Source organism: Petaurus breviceps, unplaced genomic scaffold (genome assembly GCF_028583685.1).
Source record: "Petaurus breviceps papuanus isolate PSGF00001 unplaced genomic scaffold, PetGlider_PUasm1.0 559, whole genome shotgun sequence".
In the NCBI taxonomy this organism is placed as follows: domain Eukaryota; kingdom Metazoa; phylum Chordata; class Mammalia; order Diprotodontia; family Petauridae; genus Petaurus; species Petaurus breviceps.
In genome coordinates this window covers 1,387,114-1,410,439 of record NW_027186377.1, presented here as the reverse complement: position 1 = coordinate 1,410,439, position 23,326 = coordinate 1,387,114, and the positions used below count along the sequence as shown (strand labels likewise).

Genomic DNA, 23,326 nt, shown 5'->3' with positions numbered 1-23,326 from the left:
AGAGAGAGAGAGAGAGAGAGAGAGAGAGAGAGAGAGAGACAGAGAGAAAGAGAGAGAGAGGGAGAGAGGGAGAGAGACAAGGACAGAGACAGAGGGAGCATGATGCCTAGACAAAGGTCGTCCTCACTTTCATCTGGCCGGACAGTAAATCCAGGGGAGGGGTCATGGGAAAGAAGGTTCAGACCCTGGCTTCAGAGGACCCGCAGCACCACATGGGGGCCTTCGGTTTCTGTTATCCTAGCCACTGATGGTGCTTCTGACAGGAAGGGCCTTGGTCAGAGCTGTGCCTTAAGTAAATGGTGGGGGTGGCCACAGGCACTGGATGGGAGGGGGTGAGCCTGGAGGGAGGGAGAGCAGAAGGAGGCTCTCTCAGTGATCCAGGTGAGAGGTGATGAGCCTGAGCTACAGGAAGGAATGCACCAGCAAAGCCCTGGAGCTGGTGCCCGCCAGCCTTGGCACTCCAGCGGTCACGAGGTGAGGGAACGGGGACAGCTGAGAAAGTCTGGAAGAGGAGCAGACTTCAGGGGAAGCCCATGAGTCTGTTCTGGCCATGATGTGCTCAAGATGTCTGTGGGACCCTGTCCAGCAGGCTAACTGGAAATACGGTCTGGAACTCTAGAGAGAGGTAAGGGCTGGAGACACAAATGAGGAGTCAGCTGTGTGGGAGGGATCTTTAAACCCATGGGAACTTCAGGTATCGTTAGGAGAAATTACAGAGAGAAATGGTAAGAGGCACCAGGGAGGTGCTCTGAGGGAGCCCCTAGTTAGGGGCAGCATGGGAGACAAAAAAGGAGGAGGCAGAGGGCAAGGAGGGGATCCCACATCAGAGAAAACAAGGGAAGAACATCCAGGAGGGGGCTGAGGAGAGGTTAGCCAGATAAAAGCCTACAGAGGGATGAAACAACCAGGCTGGAGACTGAGGAAAGGTCATCGGGTCTGGCACCAGAGAAATCTCTCTTTGGGGACCCTGGAGGCTACAAGGTATGATGGGCAGTCAGGCTGGGTGACCCTGGGCCAGTCACTTAGCTTGTCAGTTTCCTCAACTGTAAAATGAGGGTTGGACTCAGCAGCACGGAGGCCATGTCTGCTGGCCAGAGCTGCCCAGGGGAGGGAGGGAGCAAGGATGCAGGCGGACCCGAGGGCCAGGTCTCACTGGTATGAGCCACCGGGCAGGGCTGCCCTTCTGGCACATTGTTCCAGCAGCAGCTCTTGGGCTCCCCACTCTGGCCACCATGGGGATGGACAGCTGAGGTCCCAGACAGGCACAGCCCAGGGGGAGCTGCTCTCCCCAAGGAGGGGCTGAAGGGCCTGCCTGTCCCCCGACAGCAGCCTACCAGGGGTCCCTGGGGACAGATTTACAGGAGGGGTAAAGTGGCAGAGGCTGTCTTCATCAGCAGGAAGGGTTTCTAAGCATAGAGCGACCTTAGGGATCCATCCCATAGCCCCCTGCTACGTCATGTTAAACTTATCAGAAAACTGAGGCCTGCAGAGGGGAAGAGACTGACCCAGGGTCACACAGGTAACAAGGGGAAGAATCTAATTTGGAATCAAGGCCCCTGACCCTACACCCAGGGCTCTCTCCTCAGCCCTCCTCACACAGCACTGACAGCAGGTGTGACTTGGGGGTGGCTGGTGCCTCAGCCCACAAACCCTGCAGAAAATGACACCCCCAACACCTCAGAGGAGCGTGGGCTCCTGAATGTCAGGAAGAACGGCAGCTTTGCCAGCTGAGCATGGCATCTGGGCGTCAGCGAGAGGAGCCCGCCCCGGGCTGGCATCAGGGCCACGTGTGGCTTCTCTGCTCAGGCTCTGTTTCCCCTTCTGTCAAGTGGGAACCACAATGCCTCCCTTGCCTTTACTCAGGGACCCAATGAGAGAGGGCAGGAAGGCGTGTGGGAACCACGGCCCTGCCTCACTCAGCAGGTGAGGCCCTCTTCATGGCTCAGAGAAAGGGAGGCCATCATTGTTACTAGCCTCCAGTGCCTAAAGGTTCCATGTTCCTAGAGTGAAGGACTGAGCTGGCCGAGACCTCAGAGAGCCTCCAATCTGGGACACGAGGAAACTGAGGCCAAGGAAGGCCGAGGGGGCCAGTCCCACTGAGCTGCCCCTGGCTGTGACCTCCCTGATCCTGGGCTCAGCTCTGGGGACCACAACATTGAAGACAGACGGTGAGAGGCTGGGAAGTCTCCAGAGGGCGAAGGGCTGTGGAAGGGGCTGCTCAACCCTGGGGATGTTTAGCCCAGATGTGAGAGCAGCTGCATAGAACAGAACCAGGAGCCAGGGAGGGGAAGCTACGGAGAGGGCCACTAAGGCCAGAGGGCAGGGAAAGCTTCCCTACGGCCAGCGCTGCCCAGGGGGCCTGGAGGGACCCAGAGGGGCCTGCACGAGCCCTTGCCAAGGACACTCTGTGATTCTGACTCTGGCTCCTACTTGTGTGGCCCTGGGCAAAGCCCTTCTCCTCCTGAGGCCACCGTTTTCTCCCTCACAAAACGGGGAGGTGGGGAGGGAGGGACTCAAAGGTCTTGGAGGGCCCCTCGAACTGGGCACCTCAGAGCTCAGGGCTCCCAAGCCCAAGACACTGGGTGGTAGCACCTACCTACTTGGGGTGTTTATAGGCACACCACCTGGAATAGACAGCGTCCCTGCATACAGAAGGCACTTAATCTATGTTCCTAGAACAGAAAGTGAGGCCACCTGACTACTGAGCCAAATGGCCAGCCTCTCCCATGGGAGGCCAGCCACCCAAACGCAAAGTCCGGGGGCTGGGCTGGGTACCAGGCTGGCTGCTCCTTGGCCACCAAGCCCTGGCGCCTCCTCCTGGAATGAAGAGGAAGTCCAAGGGAACACTGAACCCACAGAACATTTTCCGACCCAAAAAAGGAGCAGCTTAAGGCTGGCTCCAGGAAAGTCAAGTTTCTCTGTACTTTGTTGGATCAGGTTACCAGGAACAAGAGACAGAGTTAAGGACATACTCTTATCTTTACCAAAACAAAACCAGAGCAGGAACACCGGGCTCTGGGCAGCAGTGGGGGCAGGCGCCAGCCGCTGACAAGATTATCATTCTACATTAGCCCTCCGCTGTCTGTCCCCGTCTGACCCCAGGAAATCGCCACAAGCCAGAGGGATGGCCATCAGCTTTAGCAACCAAGGGAAGGCCGGAAGAAGGCTGGGGGACCTTGACAACCACTTACCATCCAGAGGGAAAAGAAGGCCCAGAAAGGGGAAGCCAGGGACCCAGCAGCAGACCAGAGCCCAGTGTGGCTATCTGGTCCTAGAAACCAGTGCTATGGACTTCAAGCTCACAAGGAGGTGAGGCTGGTGCAGGGCAAAGGTGGAGGCTGAACCTGAGGCAAAAGTGGCTTTGGCAAAGCTGCCTCGGGGGGGGGAAGAGAGAGGACGGTTGGTTACAAGGGCAGGTGGAAGGATGGTAAGTGGACAACAGGGAGACGGCAGAGTGGCCTCAGGTGTCCAAAGGACCCATATCAGGGGATGGGGAGGTAATCCCCAAGAAAAGCAAGGAGAGAGGAAGGGGACCCCTGGCTGCCCTGGGCAAAGTCCAGGCACTGGACACAGAGGAAAGACATCCAGGGGTCCTGAAATGGGACTGCTCAGTCTCTACCAGGAACACCTGAGAAAATGGGGAAGGGGCCAACAGCCTGGAGAAGGGCAAGGATCATAATGATCAGCCAAGTGAAGAGAACAGTCAGCAAACTAAAGGTCACAGAGCATGGCTGTAATTCTTGGGGGGATTCCAGGATATTTCATGAAAAAGGCAAAAAAAGTGGGGATCCCCGGAGCCAGCCTAGTGTCTTCCAGGCCCAGAAAGGCCCCAGACAGCTGTTTGCTCTGATGATGGGGCTGCTACAAGGGAAGGTCAAGGGAGTGCCACATGGAGGGCCAACAGAGATTTCTGCAAAGTAGTCTGACAAAGGACTCATGTCGTCCTGGAGGGGTGAGACCTGAGGGGTGAAACTGAAAAGGTACAAAAGCTCCCTGAAGACAGCCATTCCTCAAAAATTCGAATGGGCAAGCGGAAGCTAATGACTCCATGAGACATCAAGAAATAATTAAACAAGATCAAATGAATGAAAAATGCAAGGAAATGTGAAATATCTCATTGGAAAAACAACTGACCTGGAAAACAGATTGAGCAGAAATAATTTAAGAATTATTGGACTACCTGAAAGCCCTGATCAAAAAAAGAGCCAGATAGCATATTTCAAGAAATTATAGAGGAAAAATGCCCAATATCTTAGATTCAGAGGGTAAGATAGAAATGGAAAGAATCCACTGTCCACCACCTGAAAGAGATCCCAAAACAAAAACTCCCAGAAATATTATAACCAAATCCAGAGCACCCAGGCCAAGGAAAAAATATTACAAGCAGTCAGAAAGAAACACTTCACATGTTGTAGAGCCACAGTCAGGATTACACAAGATTTAGCTTCCAAATTAAAGGAGCAGAGGGCTTGGCATATGATATTCCAGAAGGTGAAGGAGCTAGGATTAAAACCAAGAAGAACCTATCCAGTGAAACTGAGTATAATCCTTCAGGGGAAAAATGGATATTTGCTAAAATAGAGAACTTTCAAGAACTCCTGATGAAAAGCGTAGAGTTGAATAGAAGATCTGGTATTCAAACACAAGGCATGAGAAAAGAATAAAAAGGTAAACAGGAAAGAGAGATCATACGGGATGCAATAAGGTTAAACTGCTTACCTTCCGACATGGGAAGATGATACATGGAACCCCTGAGAACTTCATTATTATTAGGACAGTTAGGAGTCTACATAGACAGAGAGCACGGATGTGAGTCAATTATAATGGGAGGATCTCGAAAATAAATGAATAGGTGAGAAGAGGTATGCACTGGGAGAAGAGACAAGGGAAAGGCATGCAAGGAAGAGCTTTTATAGTGGAGGGGGAAATGGGTATGTGTGGGGTGAATGGCAAGCAGTGCTTGAATCCCACTTTCACTGGAATTGGCTCAAAGAGGGAAGGACACAGACACACACACACACACACACACACACATGCACGTGCGCACACTTAGCTGAGCATAGAAATTAATCTTACCTAACAGGAAAATAGAAGGGAAGGGGATAAGATAAAAGGGGGGGGAGATGGAAAAGGATCGTAAAAGGAAAGAGGACATGAGAGAACCAGTGGTCAGAAGCAAAACAGACTTTTGAGGAGAGACAGGATTAAAAAAAGAGTGAAAAAGTTAAACAGAAGGCAGGATCCAATGGGAGATGGAGCGTGGCAGATTTCCAGTCCAGAGAAGTTTGGATATCGGGCTGGGCAGGGGGATCACGGAGTGCAGGGGCTGCATCAGCACAGAGACAGAGTGAGCCCAGGTGAGCTGATGCACACACTGCAGAGGTGATTCCCAGACCTCACACCATAGGACAGGGATCTGTCAGAACTGACAAGGACAAGCACAGGGCCTGCAGCAGTGACAGCAGCTTCTCCTGGGGCTACAAACCCACAGCCTGGATGTTCAAAAATCACCTACCTGAACTTCCAGGGGCCAAGATGGCGGAGTAAATCCTAGCTGCTCTAATCTCCCTCTCTGACCCTGAAAACCCAGAGAAAAATGCCTATAAAATGCTGTAGCAGCAAGCACCCCAGCGTCCCCAGGGTGGCTGCCAATACAGGTTCTTGGATCTGCTTTGATAAAGGAAAGCAACTCAAAATGGGTTAACAAGCTTACTTTAATCAGTCAAACATGTATCATTTACCTCATTCGGTCAGCACCCCGAACTTCAGAGTATACAGACAGAATTATCAAGACAGAAATAGATCAAGTAGACAGGTTTCCAAACTGTCCAACCATTACATCCATACCAAATCAACATCTGGGTTTTTCAAAGCCAGGGGGCTCTCAACAATGGCTTCCCAGAATTTCATCTGATCAAATCACAGAACACTTCTCAAAGTGAGCCCCAAAACAACATCTGGGTTTTTCAGAGCCAGCGGGCTCTCAACAACAGCTTCCCAGAGTCTCATCTGATCAAATCACAGAACACTTCTCAAAGTGAGCCCCAAAACAAAGCCTCACATCAGGGATTATATAGCCTTCTCCTAGGTCAGAGAATATAACCACCCTCTTGACCCACTGCCCAATCACACAGTATCTACTGAAAAACAAGCCTCCCATCCCAGGCTCCAGTTGCACTTTAGGCTAGGGGCAGGGAAGATCTTAAAAATTTACATTCCCATTACAAATGCTGAAATAGTGGATCTAGCAGCAGGCTTGGGAGTCCTAGAGGGAGGGTGTGGCTGTTGCAAGGCTAAAGGAAAGGGTGAGAGGTGTCCCAACAAGCCCCGTCTCAGCTGACCAGTGGAAGATCCCAAACCCAGGCGGGGGTGGCGCGGGGACGGAGCCAACAGAAGCCCAGGTGTGCCTTCACGCAGTCAGGGGAAAGGGCAGACACCAGCATGGCTCTGCCACCAGTGGCTGAGCCTGCCTGAGCCCAGGGCATGGAGGCAGAATCCAGACGTGGCCAGACCACCCCTCCCCCCACCTCACACTGAGCTTCAGTGTATCTCTAGGGCAAAGCCTAAGGTGCTGACCTTGGCCTCAGTCTAGACACCCAGAGGCCACAGCACACAAAGGCAATAACCAGGCTCCTAGTTCCCAGCATAAGAAGCGTGAATCAGAGCTCTCTGTAGCCCAGAAGCAGAAATCCACTTTAAAAATCCAGGAAATAGGCAATCACAATAGGAAAAACAAACTGGAAAAATAATGTAATCCTATTGTAACAAGCGAGAAGAACCAAATTCAGAAGAACACAGCGCTGACTCCATACCCTCATCTGAAACCTTAAAAGGGAATATGAATGGGACTCACATCCAAAAGCATTCCTGGAAGAGCTCAAGAGGGAGTTTAAAAGCCAAATTAGAAAGGCAGAAGATAAACTGACCAATTGTTTTAAAATTACAATTGCCAAAACAGAAAAAAAATTCACTGAAAAAAACAGTTCCTTAAAAGTAAAATTTGTGGGGGCGGAGTCAAGATGGCGGAGAAGGAGGACCTTCCCGCGGCTCTGGCTTCCACCTTCCCCAATCCATGTAAAAAGGGGACTCTAAACAAACTTTGGAGCTGCAGAACACACAAAATGACACAGAGAAGCTAACCTCCCGCTGCAGACAGCCCAGCAGGCCAGCAGGAATCTGCCAGCGCTCTGGGAGCCGAGCCCAGCCCCAAGCCAAGGCTTCAGCCCCAGGGCGGGCCTGACCAGCCATGGCCAGAGGGATTCCAGATCAGCAGCAGCTGTGGCCTTTTCCAGATTTATCAACACGCAGATGAGAAGGACAAAGTGAGAGGTCAGTGCAGTCTGGACTTTGGGACCCAGTAAGTGGGAGTGCGTGGCTTTTACCCCCCGGAGCGAGAAGCCGCTGAGACACCTGGCACAGCCCACCAGCGCCACATGGCAGCTTCAGCTCCTGGCCTGCAGAGTGTAGGGGGACCAAACACCAGTCTGAGGGGTAATCAATCTTGCTTTAACCTGCTTGGATCTGGCTTGAAGTCTAGGGTGGAGGTCCTAGGGTGTGTGTCCAGCTTGCCAGAGCCTGTGGAGGCTTCAGAGAGGGCATCTAACTAATACCTCTGGCAACTGAGAAAATCCCAGCGTTTGGGACGAAAGCTCCCCTGTCTGGTGGCAGAGTCCTACTGTGGCAAAAAGCCCAGGGGTCAAGTGACTGAGGGGTGACATGATCAGGCAGAGGAAACAAAGCAGACAGAAGATTCCAACATTAGACTCTTATTTTGGGGACAAAAAGGAGCAAAGCATGGAACAGGAGGAAGACAGTGAAGTCAGAACTCCTGCACCAAAAGCTTCAAAGGAAAATACGAGCTGGTTAAAGGCCATAGAGGACCTTAAGAAGCAGATAAGAGAAGTAGAGGAAAAATTGGGAAGAGAAATGAGAACGATGCAAGAAAATTACAAAATGAGAGTCAACAGCCTGACTGAGGAAAATAACACCTTAAAAAACAGACTAACTCAAATGGCAAAAGAGGCTCAAAAAGGCAATGAGGAGAAGAATGCCTTAAAAAGCCGAATTTGCCAGATAGAAAAAGAATCTCAAAAGCTCAATGAGGAGAATCATTGCTTCAGAATTAGATTGGAGCAAATGGAAGCTAATGACTTTATGAGAAATCAACATGCTGTTAAACAGATCCAGACAAATGAAAGAATAGAAGGCAATGTGAAATATCTCATGGGAAAAACCACTGACCTTGAAAATAGATTCAGGAGAGATAATTTAAAAATTATTGGACTGCCTGAAAGCCATGATCAGGGAAAGAACCTAGAAATCATCCTCCAAGAAGTTCTCAAAGAAAACTGCCCTGATGTTTTAGAACCAGAAGGCAAAATAGAGGTTGAAAGAATCCACCAATCATCTCCTGAAAAAGATCCCAAAAAGGGGTGGCCAGGTAGCACAGCAAGTAAGAGCACCGGCTCCAGTGTTGAGAAGACCTGGAGATCGAATCCCGGGCTCAGACACTTAGCACCCACCCAGAAACACCTGGCCGTGTAACCTTGAGCAAGTTACTTAACCCCAATTGCTTAGGGGCGGCCAGGTGGCTCAGCGAGTAAGAGCACCGGTTCCAGTGTTGGGACAACCTGGAGATCGAATCCCGGGCTCAGACACTCAGCACCACACCCAGAAATAACTGGCCGTGTAACCTTAAGCAAGTTACTTAACCCCAATTGCTTAAAAAAAAAAAAAAAAGATCCCAAAAAGAAAACTCCTAGGAATATTATAGCCAGGTTCCAGAATTCCCAGATCAAAAAGAGAATATTACAAGCAGCCAGGAAGAAACAATTTGAATATTGTGGAAACACAATTAGGATAACCCAGGATCTGGCAGCTTCTACACTGAGGGATTGAAGGGCTTGGAATATGATATTCCGGAGGTCAAAGGAGCTGGGGTCAAAACCAAGAGTCACCTACCCAGCAAAACTGAGTATCATGTTTCAGGGGAAAATATGGTCATTCAGTGGAATAGAGGACTTTCAAGCATTCAAATTTCAAGCTGAAAAAACCAGAGCTGAATAGAAAATATGACATTCAGACACAAGAAGCAAGAGAAGCATAAGAAAGTAAACAAGGAAAAGAAATCATAAGGAACTTATCAAAGTTGAACTATTAACATTCCTACAAGGAAAAACAATAATGGTAACTTATGAACCTTTTCTCAGTAGTTGAAGGGAATATATATATGTCTATATATGAGGGTATATGGGCAATGAATACATATGTGAATATGTATATACATTTACAGGTATACATAGATGGGGGCACAGGACCAATTTAATAGGAAGGGATGATACTTAAAAGGTGAAATTAAGAGGTGAGAGAAGAATATAATGAGAGGAGATGGGGAGAGACAGAATGGGGTAAACTATCTCATATAGAAGAGGCAAGGGAAAATGGTTACAATGGAGGGGAAGAATAGGAAGGCCAAAGGGAATGGGTCAACCTTATTCTCATTGAATTAGGCTCGGGGAGGGAATGGAATATACACTAAATAGGATATCTCACCCTACAGGAGAGTAGGGGGGGAAGGGGATGAGAGGGGGGATAATGGAAGGGAAGGCAGGCTGGGGGGGAGGGAAGTAGGAAGCACTCACTTTTGAAAAGGGATGGGATCAAAGTAGAGAATAGAAGAAGTGGGAGGTGGGATAGGAGGGAGGGAAATATAGTCAGTCTTTTACAATATATCTACTCTGTTAATGTTTTGCATTAGGTACACATATACAAGCTATACTGAACTGCTTATCTTCCCAGTAAGGGTGGATGACAAGGGAGAAAGGCAATGAATCTGGAATTCAAAGTTTTAAAATCAAATGTTTAAAATTATATATATACTATTATTAATACTATTTTACATGTAATTGGGAAATAAGATATACAAGCACTGGGGCATAGAGATCCACCATGCCCTACTGGAAAAGTAGAAGGGGGTATGGGAGAAGATATGGGAGAGAGCAGATTGGAGGAGGGGATATCCTGTCTGATTGCTATTTTGGGGTGGTGGGTAGGGGAAAAATGGGGAGAAAATTTGTAACTCAAAATCTGGTGGAAATGAATGATGTAAATCAGAAGTTAATAAAGCATTTGAAAAAGGAAAAAAAAACACTAGAAAGTATAGGAATAAATGGAGTCTTCCTTAAAATAGTAAGTAGCGTCTATCTAAAACCATCAGCAAGTGTTATATGTAATGGGAATAAGCTAGAAGCATTTCCAATAAGATCGGGGGTGAAACAAGGATGTCCACTATCACCCCTCTTATTCAGTTTGGTACTAGAAATGTTAGCCATAGCAATAAGAGAAGGAAAAAAATAAGTAATTAGATTAGGCAAAGAAGAGACTAAGCTATCACTCTTTGCAGATGATATGATGACATACTTAGAGAATCGTAGAGAATCAAGTAAAAAACTACTTGAGGTAATAAATAAATTTAGCAAAATTGCAGGATATAAAATAAACTCACATACATCCTCAGCATTCATATATATATATTTTTTCAAAGCAATTGGGGTTAAGTAACTTGCTCAAGGTTACACAGCCAGTTATTTTGTGTGGGTGTTAAATATCTGAGGCTGGAACCAATCCCAGGTCTCCAGACTCTGGGGCCGGCACTCTAAATCACTGCGCCACCCGGCCACCCCATTCCTATATATTTCTAATGAAGCCCAACAGCAAGAAATAGAAAGAGAAATTTCCTTTAAAGTTACCATAGACATTATAAAATATTTGGGACTCTACCTGCCAAAATAAACCCAGGAACTACATGAACACAATTACAAAACACTTTTCACACAAATGAAGTCAGATCTAAATAATGCTCCTTGCTAGGTCAAGCTAATATAATATAAATGACAATTTTACCTAAATTAAGTTATCTAGTTAGTGCCATACCAATCAACCTACCAAAAATTATTTTATAGAGCTAGAAAAAATAGTAACAAAATTCCTCTGGAAGAAGAAAAGGTCCAGAATATCAAGGGAATTAATGAAAAAAAAAATTCTAGGGAAAGTGGCCTAGCCATACCAGATTTTAATCTGTATTATAAGGCAGCAGTCATTGAAACTACTTGGTACTGTCTGAGGAAGAGAGGAGTGGATCAGTGCATGAGACACAGTAGTCAATGACTATAGTAATTTTGAAGTCAAAATTTTCAAATAAATAGTAAAATTTGTTTTTACATGTAATTAGAAAAAAATAAAATACTATTTAAGAAGGCAGGAGTAGCAATCATTATACCAGAAAAAGCAAAAGTAGACCTAATTAAATGAGGTCATTAAAGAAACTACATTTTCCTAAAAAGTAGCATAGATAATGAAGGAATATCACAAAATTTTACACCAAGTTGCTCTGAAAAAAGGCCTCATTTCTCAAATGTAGTGGGGACTGAGTCAAATTTCTCAAAGTATGCGTCATTCCTGCCTCAGTTGATAAATGGTCAAAGGATATGAACAGGCAGTTTTCAGAAAAAAAAAAATCAAAGCTATCTATGGTCACATGAAAAAATGCTCTGAATCACTATTGATTAGAGAGATGTGAATTAAAACCATGCTGAGGTATCACCTCACACCTACTAGAAATGACAAATGCTGGAAGGCATGTGGAAGGAAAAGGACATTAATGACCCGCTAATGAAGTAGTGAATTGGTCCAACCCTTCTGGAGAACAATTTGGAGCTATGTCCAAAGGGCTATCAAAACACCACTGCCAAGTCTGCATCCCAGAGAGGCCAAGGAAAAGGGGAAAGGACCCAGCAGTGCAAAACAGAGCAGCTCTTTTGCAAGGAACTGGAGTAAGATGGGCAGGGCCATTACTTGAACCCAGGCCCTGGATTCCCAAGCAGCTAGTGGGATGAAGACATACCGCACAATGCCCAGGGGGTCCAGCACCTCCTCCTCCTCTTCCTCCTCTTCTGAGCGGATCAGGCTGCTGGGCAGGGGAACCCCACCCACTGTTTTGTCTGGCTCCTGGAAGAAGTCAATCCCATCCTCTGGCTCCCCATCAGCCTCATTCTTCTCCTGCTCCAGGGGACTCCTTCCAGTTAAATCCGGTCCCCCAGAGGGCTTGGTTCCTGTAGTAAGAGACACAAAGAGAGGTAGGGGCAAGTCTTTGGGGCAGAAGGAATGGACAAGGCACAGCAGGCCATGGCACCAGGGATCTACCTTTCCTAATGGGTGAACAGGGCAAGTGGGAAGGAAAGAATCTGGAATGGGAAATAAAGTAAAATGGGCTTAAATGAGACAACTCTGAGGTAGCAGCATTTCACCATCAAGCTGACAAACACCCTTAAAAGCATCATAGCTCAATGCTGGCAGGGCTGAGAGAAACAAGTCTCCTCATTCACTGCTGCTGGGACAGCAAACTGATAGAATCTTCTTGGAGAGCGGATCTGCAGGCACCCAGTCAGACATCCACGTGAGCCCCACTTTGTCCCAGCAATCCTGGCTTCCTCGGTCCCAGATTCTGCAGAAGGCCTTTCCTGGTGCAGCTACAGAGCTGCCAGTGTCCTCCCACCCCCACTTCCCTAACCTTCCAGCCACTCTGCAAACCCCTGGGTGAGGATTTCCATGCTGACGCCCCCATTCAAACAGGGGCTCTTTGAGGACAGGGCCTTTGTTTGGAAGTCCAGCCCGGTACATGGGAAGCACCTGAGAAATGCTTTATCACATCTGTCTTTGTCATTCATCCAGTCTCTCTCCTGTCTCTGTCTGTTTCACTCTGTCTCTCCCTCTCCTCTGTCACTCTTTCCTCTTCCTATCTGTCTCTCTCTCTCTCCCTCCCTCCCGCCTCTCTCTGTTTCTGTCTCTCTTTCTCTCCCTCCCTCCCTCCCTCCCTCTCTTCTCTCTCTCCCCATCCCTCCCTCCCTCCCTCTCCTCTGTCACTCTTTCCTCTTCCTATCTGTCTCTCTCTCCTCCTCCCGCCTCTCTCTCTCCTTTCTCTCTCCCTCCCTCCCTCCTCTCTCTGTTTCTGTCTCTCTGTCTTTCTCTCCCTCCCTCCCTCCCTCTCTCTCCTTTGTCTCTCTCCCCTCCCCCCCAACCACTGTCTCTCCCCTCCGCCATCAGATTGTGAGTTTTTCAAGGTCCGGGGCCTTGGCTTTGTTTTTCCTTGTCTTCCTAGTGATAGGCACAGCGCCTGGCACACAGTAAGTGCTTAATCCATGCTTATTGAGTAATCAGAAATTTAAAAAAGCGTTATCTTGGCAAGACTGTTTCCAGGGCATTTTGTGTAACTGCCCTAAACCACCTGAGTGTCTGAGCCAGGCCAGGGGAGCCTGGAGGACAGGAGGGCACTGAGGGAGCTGAGGGTGCTGAGCTCCCGCCTCCCGGAGACACAAATGCCAGCGAAGACCAGGAAGCCTGGGGACAACCAAGAGACTGGCGAGATCTCGAGGAGATAATGGGCAGGAAGCAGAGCGGAGTCAAAGGAGCAGGCCCCGGGGTGTGGGCCATGAGGAGGAGGAGCCATAGGGGTGAGGAGGACCTGGGGGAAGGCTCTGAGCAGGGGCCCTGGCGCTCGGCATGAATACACTGGAATGGAAATAGTCACCAGGGGGGTTTCCCTGTTTGTCTGTGGCACTGCTCATTTGCCACGCTGTGGCATTCTGACACTCCCTCATTTCCTGAGCCCACCCCCCTGTGCCCAGCTCTGTGCTTGGCATCAGGGGGCTGTGGAAAATGTACAGGAGCCCAGTCTGGCCCCCAGCCCCAGACAGCACCAGCAGTGGGGCAGCATAGCCTTGGGTAAGAAGGGGCTTTGTGGCAAGCTTCTCGCCAGAAGGGGGGCCAAGCTGGGCCCAAAGAAGGAGCAGTTGGGTGGGAGGTGAGGAGGCAGGGCTGGCTGGGAGAGAAGGAATGCTGGGATGGCAGAGAGCCTGAGGTCCAATCTGAACTCTGCCACTTCTTTCCTGTGTGACCCAGGCTAAGTCTCTTCCCTTCCTGGGCTTCCTCAGTTTCCCCATCTGTAAAATGTTGGGGCTGGAGCAGATAGCCTCTAAGGTCCCTTCTCTTTCTAAATCTGGGGTCTTAGGGATTTGGGAAACCCAGAATGGTGCCCAATTGGGAAGGGCCCCTGGCCTCAGTGTTCATTCCTTTACCCAGTGGTGAGCTCCCTTGGGGCAGGGACCTGATCTTCTTTCAGGCTTAGAGAAATCAAGCTGTAAAGAAGCTCAAAGATCTCTTAGTCTGACCCCATCACTTTTCAGGAGCCCTGGACCAGGAAGCAGGACTTGCTTCCAGACCTGCCTCTGCTTCTCTGTATGCCTTTCAGGCAATGACTGTCCCCTCCCTGGGCCACCATTCCTTGTTCTCTGCTCCAAGGCCCCTTGCAGCTCTCACCTTCCCTGTTTTATGTTCTAAGAGCTTTCCCCAACCTGACCTTCTCTGTTCTGAGTTCTCTCTCAGCTCTGACATTCCATGTTCCAAGGTCCCTCCCAGCTCTAACCTTGTCTGTTCCATATTCTAAGGGCTTTCCCAAACTTGAAATTCTATGTTCTATATTCTAACCTTCCTCTCAGTTCTGACAGTCCCTTTTCTAAGCTCCCTCCCAGATCTGACATTTCCTCTTCTAAGATCCCTTCTAATTCTGACATTCCCTGTTCTAAGCTCCCTCCCAGCTCTGACATTTCATGTTCTAAGCTCTCTCCCAATTTAGATATTTCCTGTACTTCGGGTCTTCCCAACTCTAACATTCTAGAAACCAATCCAGATCCAGCCCAGAGACCTTAGTCAACAATGCCTGCCTGTCCAGAAGTTAGGATAGTGGCCATGCCTGGTAGCAGAACACCTGGTCACTCACCTAAGAATGCCAGCAGCTCAGGGCTGGTTGCGAGTTCCCCATCCTTTGCAATCTGACGCATGATGTCATTGAACGCAGCTCTCCGTTCCCGTATGTCAGACTCCCCAACAAACAAGATTTTTCTGGGCAGCGGAGGAAGGGCAGCCTGTGGATATCGACTGGTCAGCTTCTGGTAAAACTCCTCGATCTCACTGTACTTCCTGGAAACCTAGAATGAGATGGGCACATGCTGACCTGGACACAAAAGCAGCCCAAGGGGAGAGGTCAGCCAGTGAGGGTGGGAGGAGGAAGAGCCCAGCCATGTGGCTGGTGATTGCCTCTGAAGGGGACCCGTGGCTCCAGGCCTGGAGAGCCTGGCTGTGTCCCAAGGGTGTGAAGGGGAATTCCCAGCACTTGTCATGAACCACTTCTAGTGATTGGTGCGGGCACCAAGGAGAGTGTGAGGCGTACAGAGCCTTGGGGACCCCAGAGGCCGGACATTCTAACCTGTAACTTGCCCAGGACCCATAATGCTCCTGGTAATCCTGTCTCTGCTTGACGATCATTAGGGAGAGAAAGCTCACTACCCCAGCCCATCACTGTCATTGAGTCTACCAGCATTTATTAAGCACTGAGTGAGCTGGTGGACACTGCTCCTTGTTAAGAAAGTCCCTCTGATATTAAGCCTAAATTGGTCTCTTCCTCACTTCTCACTGTCCTCTGGTTCTACCCTCAAGGGGCATAAAGAATGATCTAATCCCTCCCCCTTCCCCCCCTCCCCATGCTGGAAATGTGACTCTGGAAAAGGAGAGTTTATTTATTTTTTATGATAGCTTTAAATTATTAACAAAAAATATTTTATTTTATTTAACAAAAAATTTATAAGCAAAAAATTATTTTGTTTCCCCCCCAATTACATGTCAAAATGGTTAAGATTCATTTTTTAAAATTTTGCGTTCCAAATTCTCTCCCATCCTCCCTAATCATTGAGAAGGCAATTTGATATAGGTTATACAAGTGCAATCATGCAAAACATATTTCCATATTAGTCATGTAGTGAAAGAAAAGACAACCCCCAAGTTCCCCCCACCAAAAAAACCCCAAGGAAAATAAAGAAAGTTTGTGAAGTGTGCTTCGATCTATATTCAGACACCATCAATTCTTTCTCTGGAGAAGGCTGTATTTTTCATCCTGAGTCCTTTGGAATTGTTTTGGATCATTGCATTGCTGAGAAGAGCTAAGTCTATCACAGTTGATCATTCTACAATGTGGCTGTTCTCCTGGTTCTGTTCACTTCACTTTGCATCAGTTCATATAAATCTTTCCAGGTTTTTCTGAGAGCATTTTGTTTGTCACTTCTCATAGTGCAATAGCATTCTATCACAATCATATACCACAACTTGTTCAGCCATTTTTCAATGGATGGACATCCCCTCAATTTCCAATTCTTTGCCATTACTAAGAGAGCTGCTATAAACATTTGTATACACATAGGTCCTCTCCCATTGGGATACAGACCTAGCAGTGGTATTGCGGGGTCAAAGGGTATGCTGGTCTTATCGCCCTTTTAGCATCGTTTCAAATCAAACCCAAGAATGGTTAGGTCCATTCCCAATTCTCCCAATAATGCATTATTGTGTCAATTTTCCCATATCCCCTCCAACATTTGTCATTTTCCTTTTCTGTTATATAGCCAATCTGATAGGTGTGAGGTGGTGACTCAGAATTGTTTTGATTTGCATTTCTCTAATCAATAGTGATTTAGAGCATTTTTTATGATTACAGATAGCTTTGATTAGTTACTCAGAAATCTGCCTGTTTATATCCTTTGACCGTTTATCAGTTGGTGAATGGTTCATATTTTTATGAAATTTGACTTGGTTCCTATAAATTCAGGGGACGAGGTCTTTATCAAAGAAATTTGCTGTAATTTTTTTCACATTTATGATTACTGGGTGTTTCCCTTCATCCTATTTCCCCTTATCCTACTTTCTCTCTCTTCTTTCACCCTGTTCCTCACAAGTATTTTGCTCCCTTCTCTCCTCCCTATCAGCCCCCCTCCCCTTCTCTTATTCCCTTTCCCTCCTACTTTCCTGTAGGGTAAGATAGATTTCTATAACCAACTGAGGGTGTATGTTATTCCCTCTTTGTGTCACTTCCAAGGAGAGTAAGGTTGAAATGCTTCTTTCCCATCTTTTGTTCCATGATAGAAGTTCTCTTTTATATGAAATAATTTACACTATTTTACTGCTCCCTTTCCTCTTCTCCCAATGCATTCCCTTCTCACCCCTTAATTTAATTTTATTTTTTAAGCATCCCCATCATACTCAACTCCCACCTCACTCTATGTATGCTCCTTCTAACTGCCCTGAGGATAAAGTTCCTATGAGTTACAAGTATTATCTTTCTATGTAGGAATGTAAGTTTTAACCTTATTAAATTCCTTTCCTATTTACCTTTTTATGTGTCTCTTGATTTTTGTGTTTGAAAGTCAAATTTTCTATTTAGTTCTGTTCTTTTCATCAGAAATGTTTGAAAGTCCTTTATTTCATTGAATATTCATTTTTCCCCCTGAAAAAATTATACCTATATGATTCATGGTCGTAATCTTAGTTCTTTTGCCCTTCAGAATATCATATTCCAGGGGTGGCTTTAAAAAAAAAAGTATAGGGGCAGCTAGGTGGTGCAATGAATAGAGCACCAGCCCTGGATTCAGGAGGACCTCAGTTCAAATCTGGCCTCAGACACTTAACACAAAACTAGCCATGTGACCTTGGGCAAGTCACTTAACCCCAATTGCCCTGCCCTCCCCTCCCCTCTCCAAAAAGCAAAAAAAACAAAAAACAAAAAAAAAACAAAACAGAATATGATGTTCCAAGTCCTCTGATCCTTTAGTATAGAAGCTGCTAAATCTTGTATTATGGCTCCACAATATTGGAATTGCCTTGTTATTGTTTTTTAATTTTTTTTTTTCTGGCTGCTTGCAATATTTTCTACTTGTTTGGCTATAATATTCTTGAGAGTTTTCTTTTTGAGATCTCTTTCAGGAGGTGACTAGTGGAATCTTTTGCTCTCTAGTTTACCCTGTGGTTCTAGAAAATCAGGTTAGTTTTCTTGATAATTTCTTAAAAGATGATGTCCAAACTCTGTTTCTGATCTACCTTTCAGTTAGTCCAATAATTCTTAAATTTTCTCTCCTTGATCTATTTTCCAGGTTAGTTGTTTTTTCCCCCCAATGTGCTATTTCACATTTTCTTCTATTTTTTTTCATTCTTTTGAGGTTGTTTGTTTCTTAAAGTCTCATGAAGCCATTAGCTTCCAGTTGTCCAATTCTAAATTTCAAGGAAGTATTTTCTTCAGCACACTTTTGCATCTCCTCTTCATTTGGCCAATTCTACTTTTAAGGAGGTCTTCTCTTCAGTAAATTTGTGTGTCTCTTTTCCCATTTGGTCTATTCTGTTTTTTAAAGCGTTATTTCTTCAGCATTTTTGTGTGTGTCTCTTTTCCCATTTGGTCTATTCTGTTTTTTAAAGCGTTATTCTCTTCCGCATTTTTTTTGTGTCTCCTTTACCAAGTTGTTGATCTTCTTTTCATGATTTTCTTGCATCACTCTCATTTCTTTTCCCAGCTTTCTCTCTACTTCTCTTATTTAATTTTTAAAATCCTTTTGGAGCTCTTCCAGGAATTCTTTTTGGTCCTGAGACCAACTCACATTTTTCTTTGAGGCTTTGGATGTTTTGTTGTCTTCCGAGTTTGTGTTTTGATTTTCCCTGTCACCGTAGTAATTTTCTATGATCAAGTTCCTTTGTTGTTATTGTTTGTTCATTTTTTCCAGCCTTTTTCTTGAATTTTAACTTTAAGTTAAAGCTTTAGGTTTGGGCTCTGCTCCTGGGTGGAGGTGGCACTATGCCAAATTTCAGGGTTTTTGTGCCACTATTTTCAGAGCTAGTTCTGGGGGTCTGTAAGCTTTCAGTTTTTCAAAAATGATCTAAGGAGAGGTGTGCTGCAGTTTGGCAGAAACTAGGTATAGACTGACATTTTACACCATATAGCAAGATAAGGTCGAAAGGAGTACGTGGTTTAGACATAAGGGGTGATACCATGAGCAAATAAGGAGAGCAAGGAATAGTCGAATCTATAGAGAATGAAAGGATTGTTACTGAACAAGAGATAGAGATCATTGTGAGAAGTAAAAGGGGTAATTTTGATGATATTAAATTAAAAATTTTTTGCACAAACAAAACCACTGCAGCCAAGACTAAAAAGACAACAGAAAATTAGGAAACAATTTTTACAGCAAATGTCTCTGACAAAGGCCTTATTTAACATATAGAGAGAGAGCTGAGCCAAAATTTGTAAGAATATAAGTCATTCCCCTATTGATAAAGGGTCAAAGGATATGAACAGCAGTTTTCAGACAAAATAATCAAAGCTATCTGTAATCGTAAAAGAAGCTCTAACTCACTATTGCTTAGAGAAATGTGAATTACAATAATGCTGGGGTATCACCTCACACCTATCAGACGGACTGATATGACAAAAAAGGAAAATGCTAAATGCTGGAGGGATGTGGGAAAACTGAGATACTGAGTGCACAGATGATGGAGTTGTGAACTTCCCTGAACATTCTGGGGGTTCATTAGGAAGTGTGCCCAAAGGGCTGCAAAACTATGCACACATACTCTTTGATCCAACAATACCACTTCCAGGTCTGAATCCCAAAGAGATAAAATAAAAGGAAAAAGACTCATTAAAAAAATTATTAATAGCAGTTCTTTTAATGATGGCAAAAATCTGGAGACTGAGGGGATGTCCATTAACTGAGGAATGACTGAACAAGCTGTGGTATATGATTGTGATGGAATATTATTGTGCTATAAGAAATGACAAGCAGCATGATTTCAGAAAAACCTGGAAAGGCTTGTATGAACCGATGCAAAGTGAAGTGAGCAGAACCAGCAGAATGTTGTACACAGGAACAGCAACACTGTGCCATGATCAAGTTTGAAAGACTTAGCCCTTCTCAGAAATACAATCATCCAGGACAACTCCAAAGGACTCGTGATAGAAAATGCCATCCACATCCAGAGAAAGAACGATGGAGTTGGAATGCAGATCAGAGCACACTATTTTCACTTTTTAAAATTTTTTGTGGTTTTGGATTTGTTTTGGCCTATATTTTCTTTCATAACATCACTAACATGGAAATATGTTTTGCATGACTATACAGGCATAACCTATGTCAAACTGCATGCCTTCTCAATTAGAGGAGAGGGGAAGAAGGGAATTAGGAACTCAAAACTTCTTAAAATGAATGTTAAAAATTGTTTTTATTATGCAATTGGGAAAAACATTTAAAGGGTACAGAGTTTATCTATGAGCATATAACCTCTAGATAAGTCTGACCACTTTCTAATCTCTCCTGAGCATGTCCAAGTGGGTGTTTAAGTAGCCCTAGAACCCCCAAAGGCCCAAAGTGAGCTACTGAGCTCCCCAGGCATGGCCCCACCCAGACTCTGACACAAAACACCCCAAATTGTGAGGATCCCCAAGCACAGTGAGAATCTGGAGACCTTGGAGGGTCATGCAGCCACAGGGGGGATTCTCTCAAGACAGACAGACCAGGAGCCTCTTGAATGCTGAGGTTCTGGTGCTGTCGTCTAGGGCAGCCTCAGTCACTAGGGGGTCTCAGAGCCCAAGCCCCATCTCTAAAACAAAGGTGCCCCTTATACCCTGCATCTAGAGTGCCAAGGACTGCTGGGGCCCAGAGGCATGGGCAGGGCTCTCTCTCTGTCTCCCTATCTCACATATACACACATGCGCACACGCACACCCACACACAACTACGTACACATGCACACACACACACACCCATGTACACATGCACACATGCACACACACATCTTGGTAGAGTAATTCCTCTGGCCTCCTGGTTGGAAAGAGCCCCATGCACTCTTCTATTCTCCCTCTGGATCCCCAGCATCAATCACACAGCCTGGCATACAGCTGGCACTTACTCGATGCTTATGAGTTAAATGGACAGGTGAATGGGGAGCCGTCACCATCTTTCACCTGCACCACAATGGCAGGTTCTCGGGACCTGGGAGGAGTCCCAGAGAGCCCCTGGTGTCACAGAGTGAGGCCTCTGAACCAGACTCCAAGTGCCCTCCAGTCTCTGCCTGAAGCCCCCAAGAGGAGCCTGCCTCACACAGGAAGCCCGCGTGCCAGAGCCAGGCCCCCTGCCAACGCAGCTCAAGGGCCTGCACTCACCATGAACTGGACGATGTCCTCAGTTCTGTGCTTGGCTGACTTGAAGGCGGGCAGCCGGGTCACCACCACAATCTGGTATTCTATGTGGCCGGACATCATCTTCCCCCGGAACTCCTGGTAGGTGGGGACGGAGAGGTCCAGGCCAGTGTGAGCATTCTGAACTTGCCTACACAGAGGAAGGCAAAGAGATAGGAGTCAGGCAGGGGCAGCAGGCGAGGGATCTCTGGACAAGAAGCTGGAGGGGGCACACCTGCTAGGGTCACTCGGTCAAAGTGCTTACTCTGGGCCTGGTTCTGGGCAGGCCCAGTCCCAGCCCTCAGGCCCCCTGCAAACAGAAGGTACAGGAGACGGTGGGAGGCCCCTCTCTATGTCAGGTCCAGCTGCCTCCTCTCAGCAGCTCTATCACCCTGACTGTGCAGGTGAGGCCAGGCAGAGGGGGGCCCAGGATCACCAAGCTGGCAAATGTCTGAGGCATATCCGGAACCTGGATCTTCTGACTCCTCATCCCGACACTCAGTCTGCGATGGGAGGGCCAATGACAGCACTGGCCTGATGCGCCCATCTGACTACCCAGCAAAGCTACCAGAGTGGTTCGCCATTTCCTTCTCTGGTGTGTCCCCATTTTACAGATGAGGAACTGAGGCAAATAGGAGAGAGGTGACTTGCCCAGGATCCCACAGCTAGAAGCGTCTGAATTCAGATCTTGCTGACTCCAGGCCTGGTGCTGCATGCACTCTGATGCCACCTAGCTGCCCATGCATCCTGACTTAGAAAGTGCCAAAATAATTTTGTATTCTCATTCATTTTGAGAAACATTTCCCAATTCACTTTTCATCTGGTTTGGCTGCACTCAGGAGGTTTGCAGGCTGCTTTCGGGGCTGCGTGTGGGACCCCTCTGCTCTGGGATCCCCCTGGGGCACTCCTCAGTGGCTTCAGTGCCTGCTCTGTCTTTCTGCCCTTATAATGGGCAATCTGATGTCCAAGTGATTGACTCAGTCCCATCTCCCACATCTGAGGACGAAGGAAGATAGAGGAAAAGGAGAACGGGGCCTCCCCTGGGCCCTCCCGCCCCCAGGCCACCTGAGTCTTTCTTCCCTCACCACAGCAGCCCTGCAAAGCTTCCCAAAACACAGACAAAAGCTGGCATTGGTATAGTGCTTTAAGGTTGGAAAACTGATCTTCACAGCAACCTAGGATACTATTATTATAACTCCATTTTGCAGAGGAGGAAACTGAGGCAGGGGTTAAGTGCCTTGTCCAGGGTCACACAGCTAGAAAGTGTCTGGGCCCATCAGGCCTTTCTCACTCTCAGTCCAATGGGCTAATTGAGCTCCCCTTGCCCCCAGCCTCAGCTGAGAACCTTGCCTCCCATCTCACGGCTGTGAACTCCCTCCTCTGCCCTGGGCTTCATCTCACAAAACTTGGTGCCTTCTGCACTGTCCTCGAACCCTTGTCTCATGTGAAGAGGTGGAGCCCCTCCTCCTTGCCAAATGCCTCGGCATGCACACATGGGCCCCTTCCAACCCATACCCGCCATGAGCTCACCCCTCTGCCATGAGCTCCACTCACTCACCTTTGGTCTCTCTACGGGCTCTGTCCCACAGACACACCCAGGTGTCCAGCATCCTCCATAACTAGAATCCTGTATCTCTTCTGCCCTTTATAGTCAAACCTGAAAAGGCCATCTGTGCTAGGAATCTCTTCTCTCTCTTCTCAACCCCTTATAATCTGACTTCTGGTCTCCCCATTGCCCCCAAACTTCTCCCTCCAAAGTTACGCATGCTTTCTCAGGTGCCACATCCAATGGCTCTCTTTCCTCATGTCCCTTGGCCTCTCTGCAGTCTTGGGCTACTCTGTGGCTTACTCTCTCCTCCTTGACTCTCTTATCCCTGGGTTTTCAGCTCTCTCTCTGTCTCTATCTGTCTGTCTGTCTGTCTCTCTGTCCCCCTCTCTCTCCCTTTCTTTCTCTCATCTCTCTCTTTCTCTCCTTTTCTCTCTTATCTCTCCCCATCTCTCTCTCCCTCTCCCTGTCTCCTTCCCTCTCTCCCTTTCTCTCATCCCCCTCTCCTTCTCTCTCCCTCTCCCTCCTTCCCTCTGTTTGTCTGTCTCTCTCTCCATCTCTCTCTCCCTCTGTCTCCTTCCCTCTCTCTCTCTCTTCCTTTCTTATCCCTCTCTCTCCTTCCCTCTCTCTGTCTCTCTCTCCCTCCTTCCCTCTCTGTGTCTCTCTCTCCCTGTCTCCTTCCC

The 23,326-nt window shown here is 47.2% G+C and overlaps 1 protein-coding gene across 1 annotated transcript in view; it reads right to left on the bottom strand.

The window, feature by feature from the left end:
* HS1BP3 (HCLS1 binding protein 3) overlaps positions 1 to 23,326 on the bottom strand; it is a 35,654-nt gene that overhangs the window by 10,356 nt on the left and 1,972 nt on the right. Inside the window, exons 2-4 of the mRNA XM_069102993.1 lie at positions 21,083 to 21,248; positions 14,834 to 15,041; positions 11,903 to 12,110 (exon numbers count right to left, since the gene is read on the bottom strand). Coding sequence (XP_068959094.1) covers positions 11,903 to 12,110; positions 14,834 to 15,041; positions 21,083 to 21,248 — 582 coding nt within the window. The remainder of the gene's footprint in view (positions 1 to 11,902; positions 12,111 to 14,833; positions 15,042 to 21,082; positions 21,249 to 23,326) is intronic.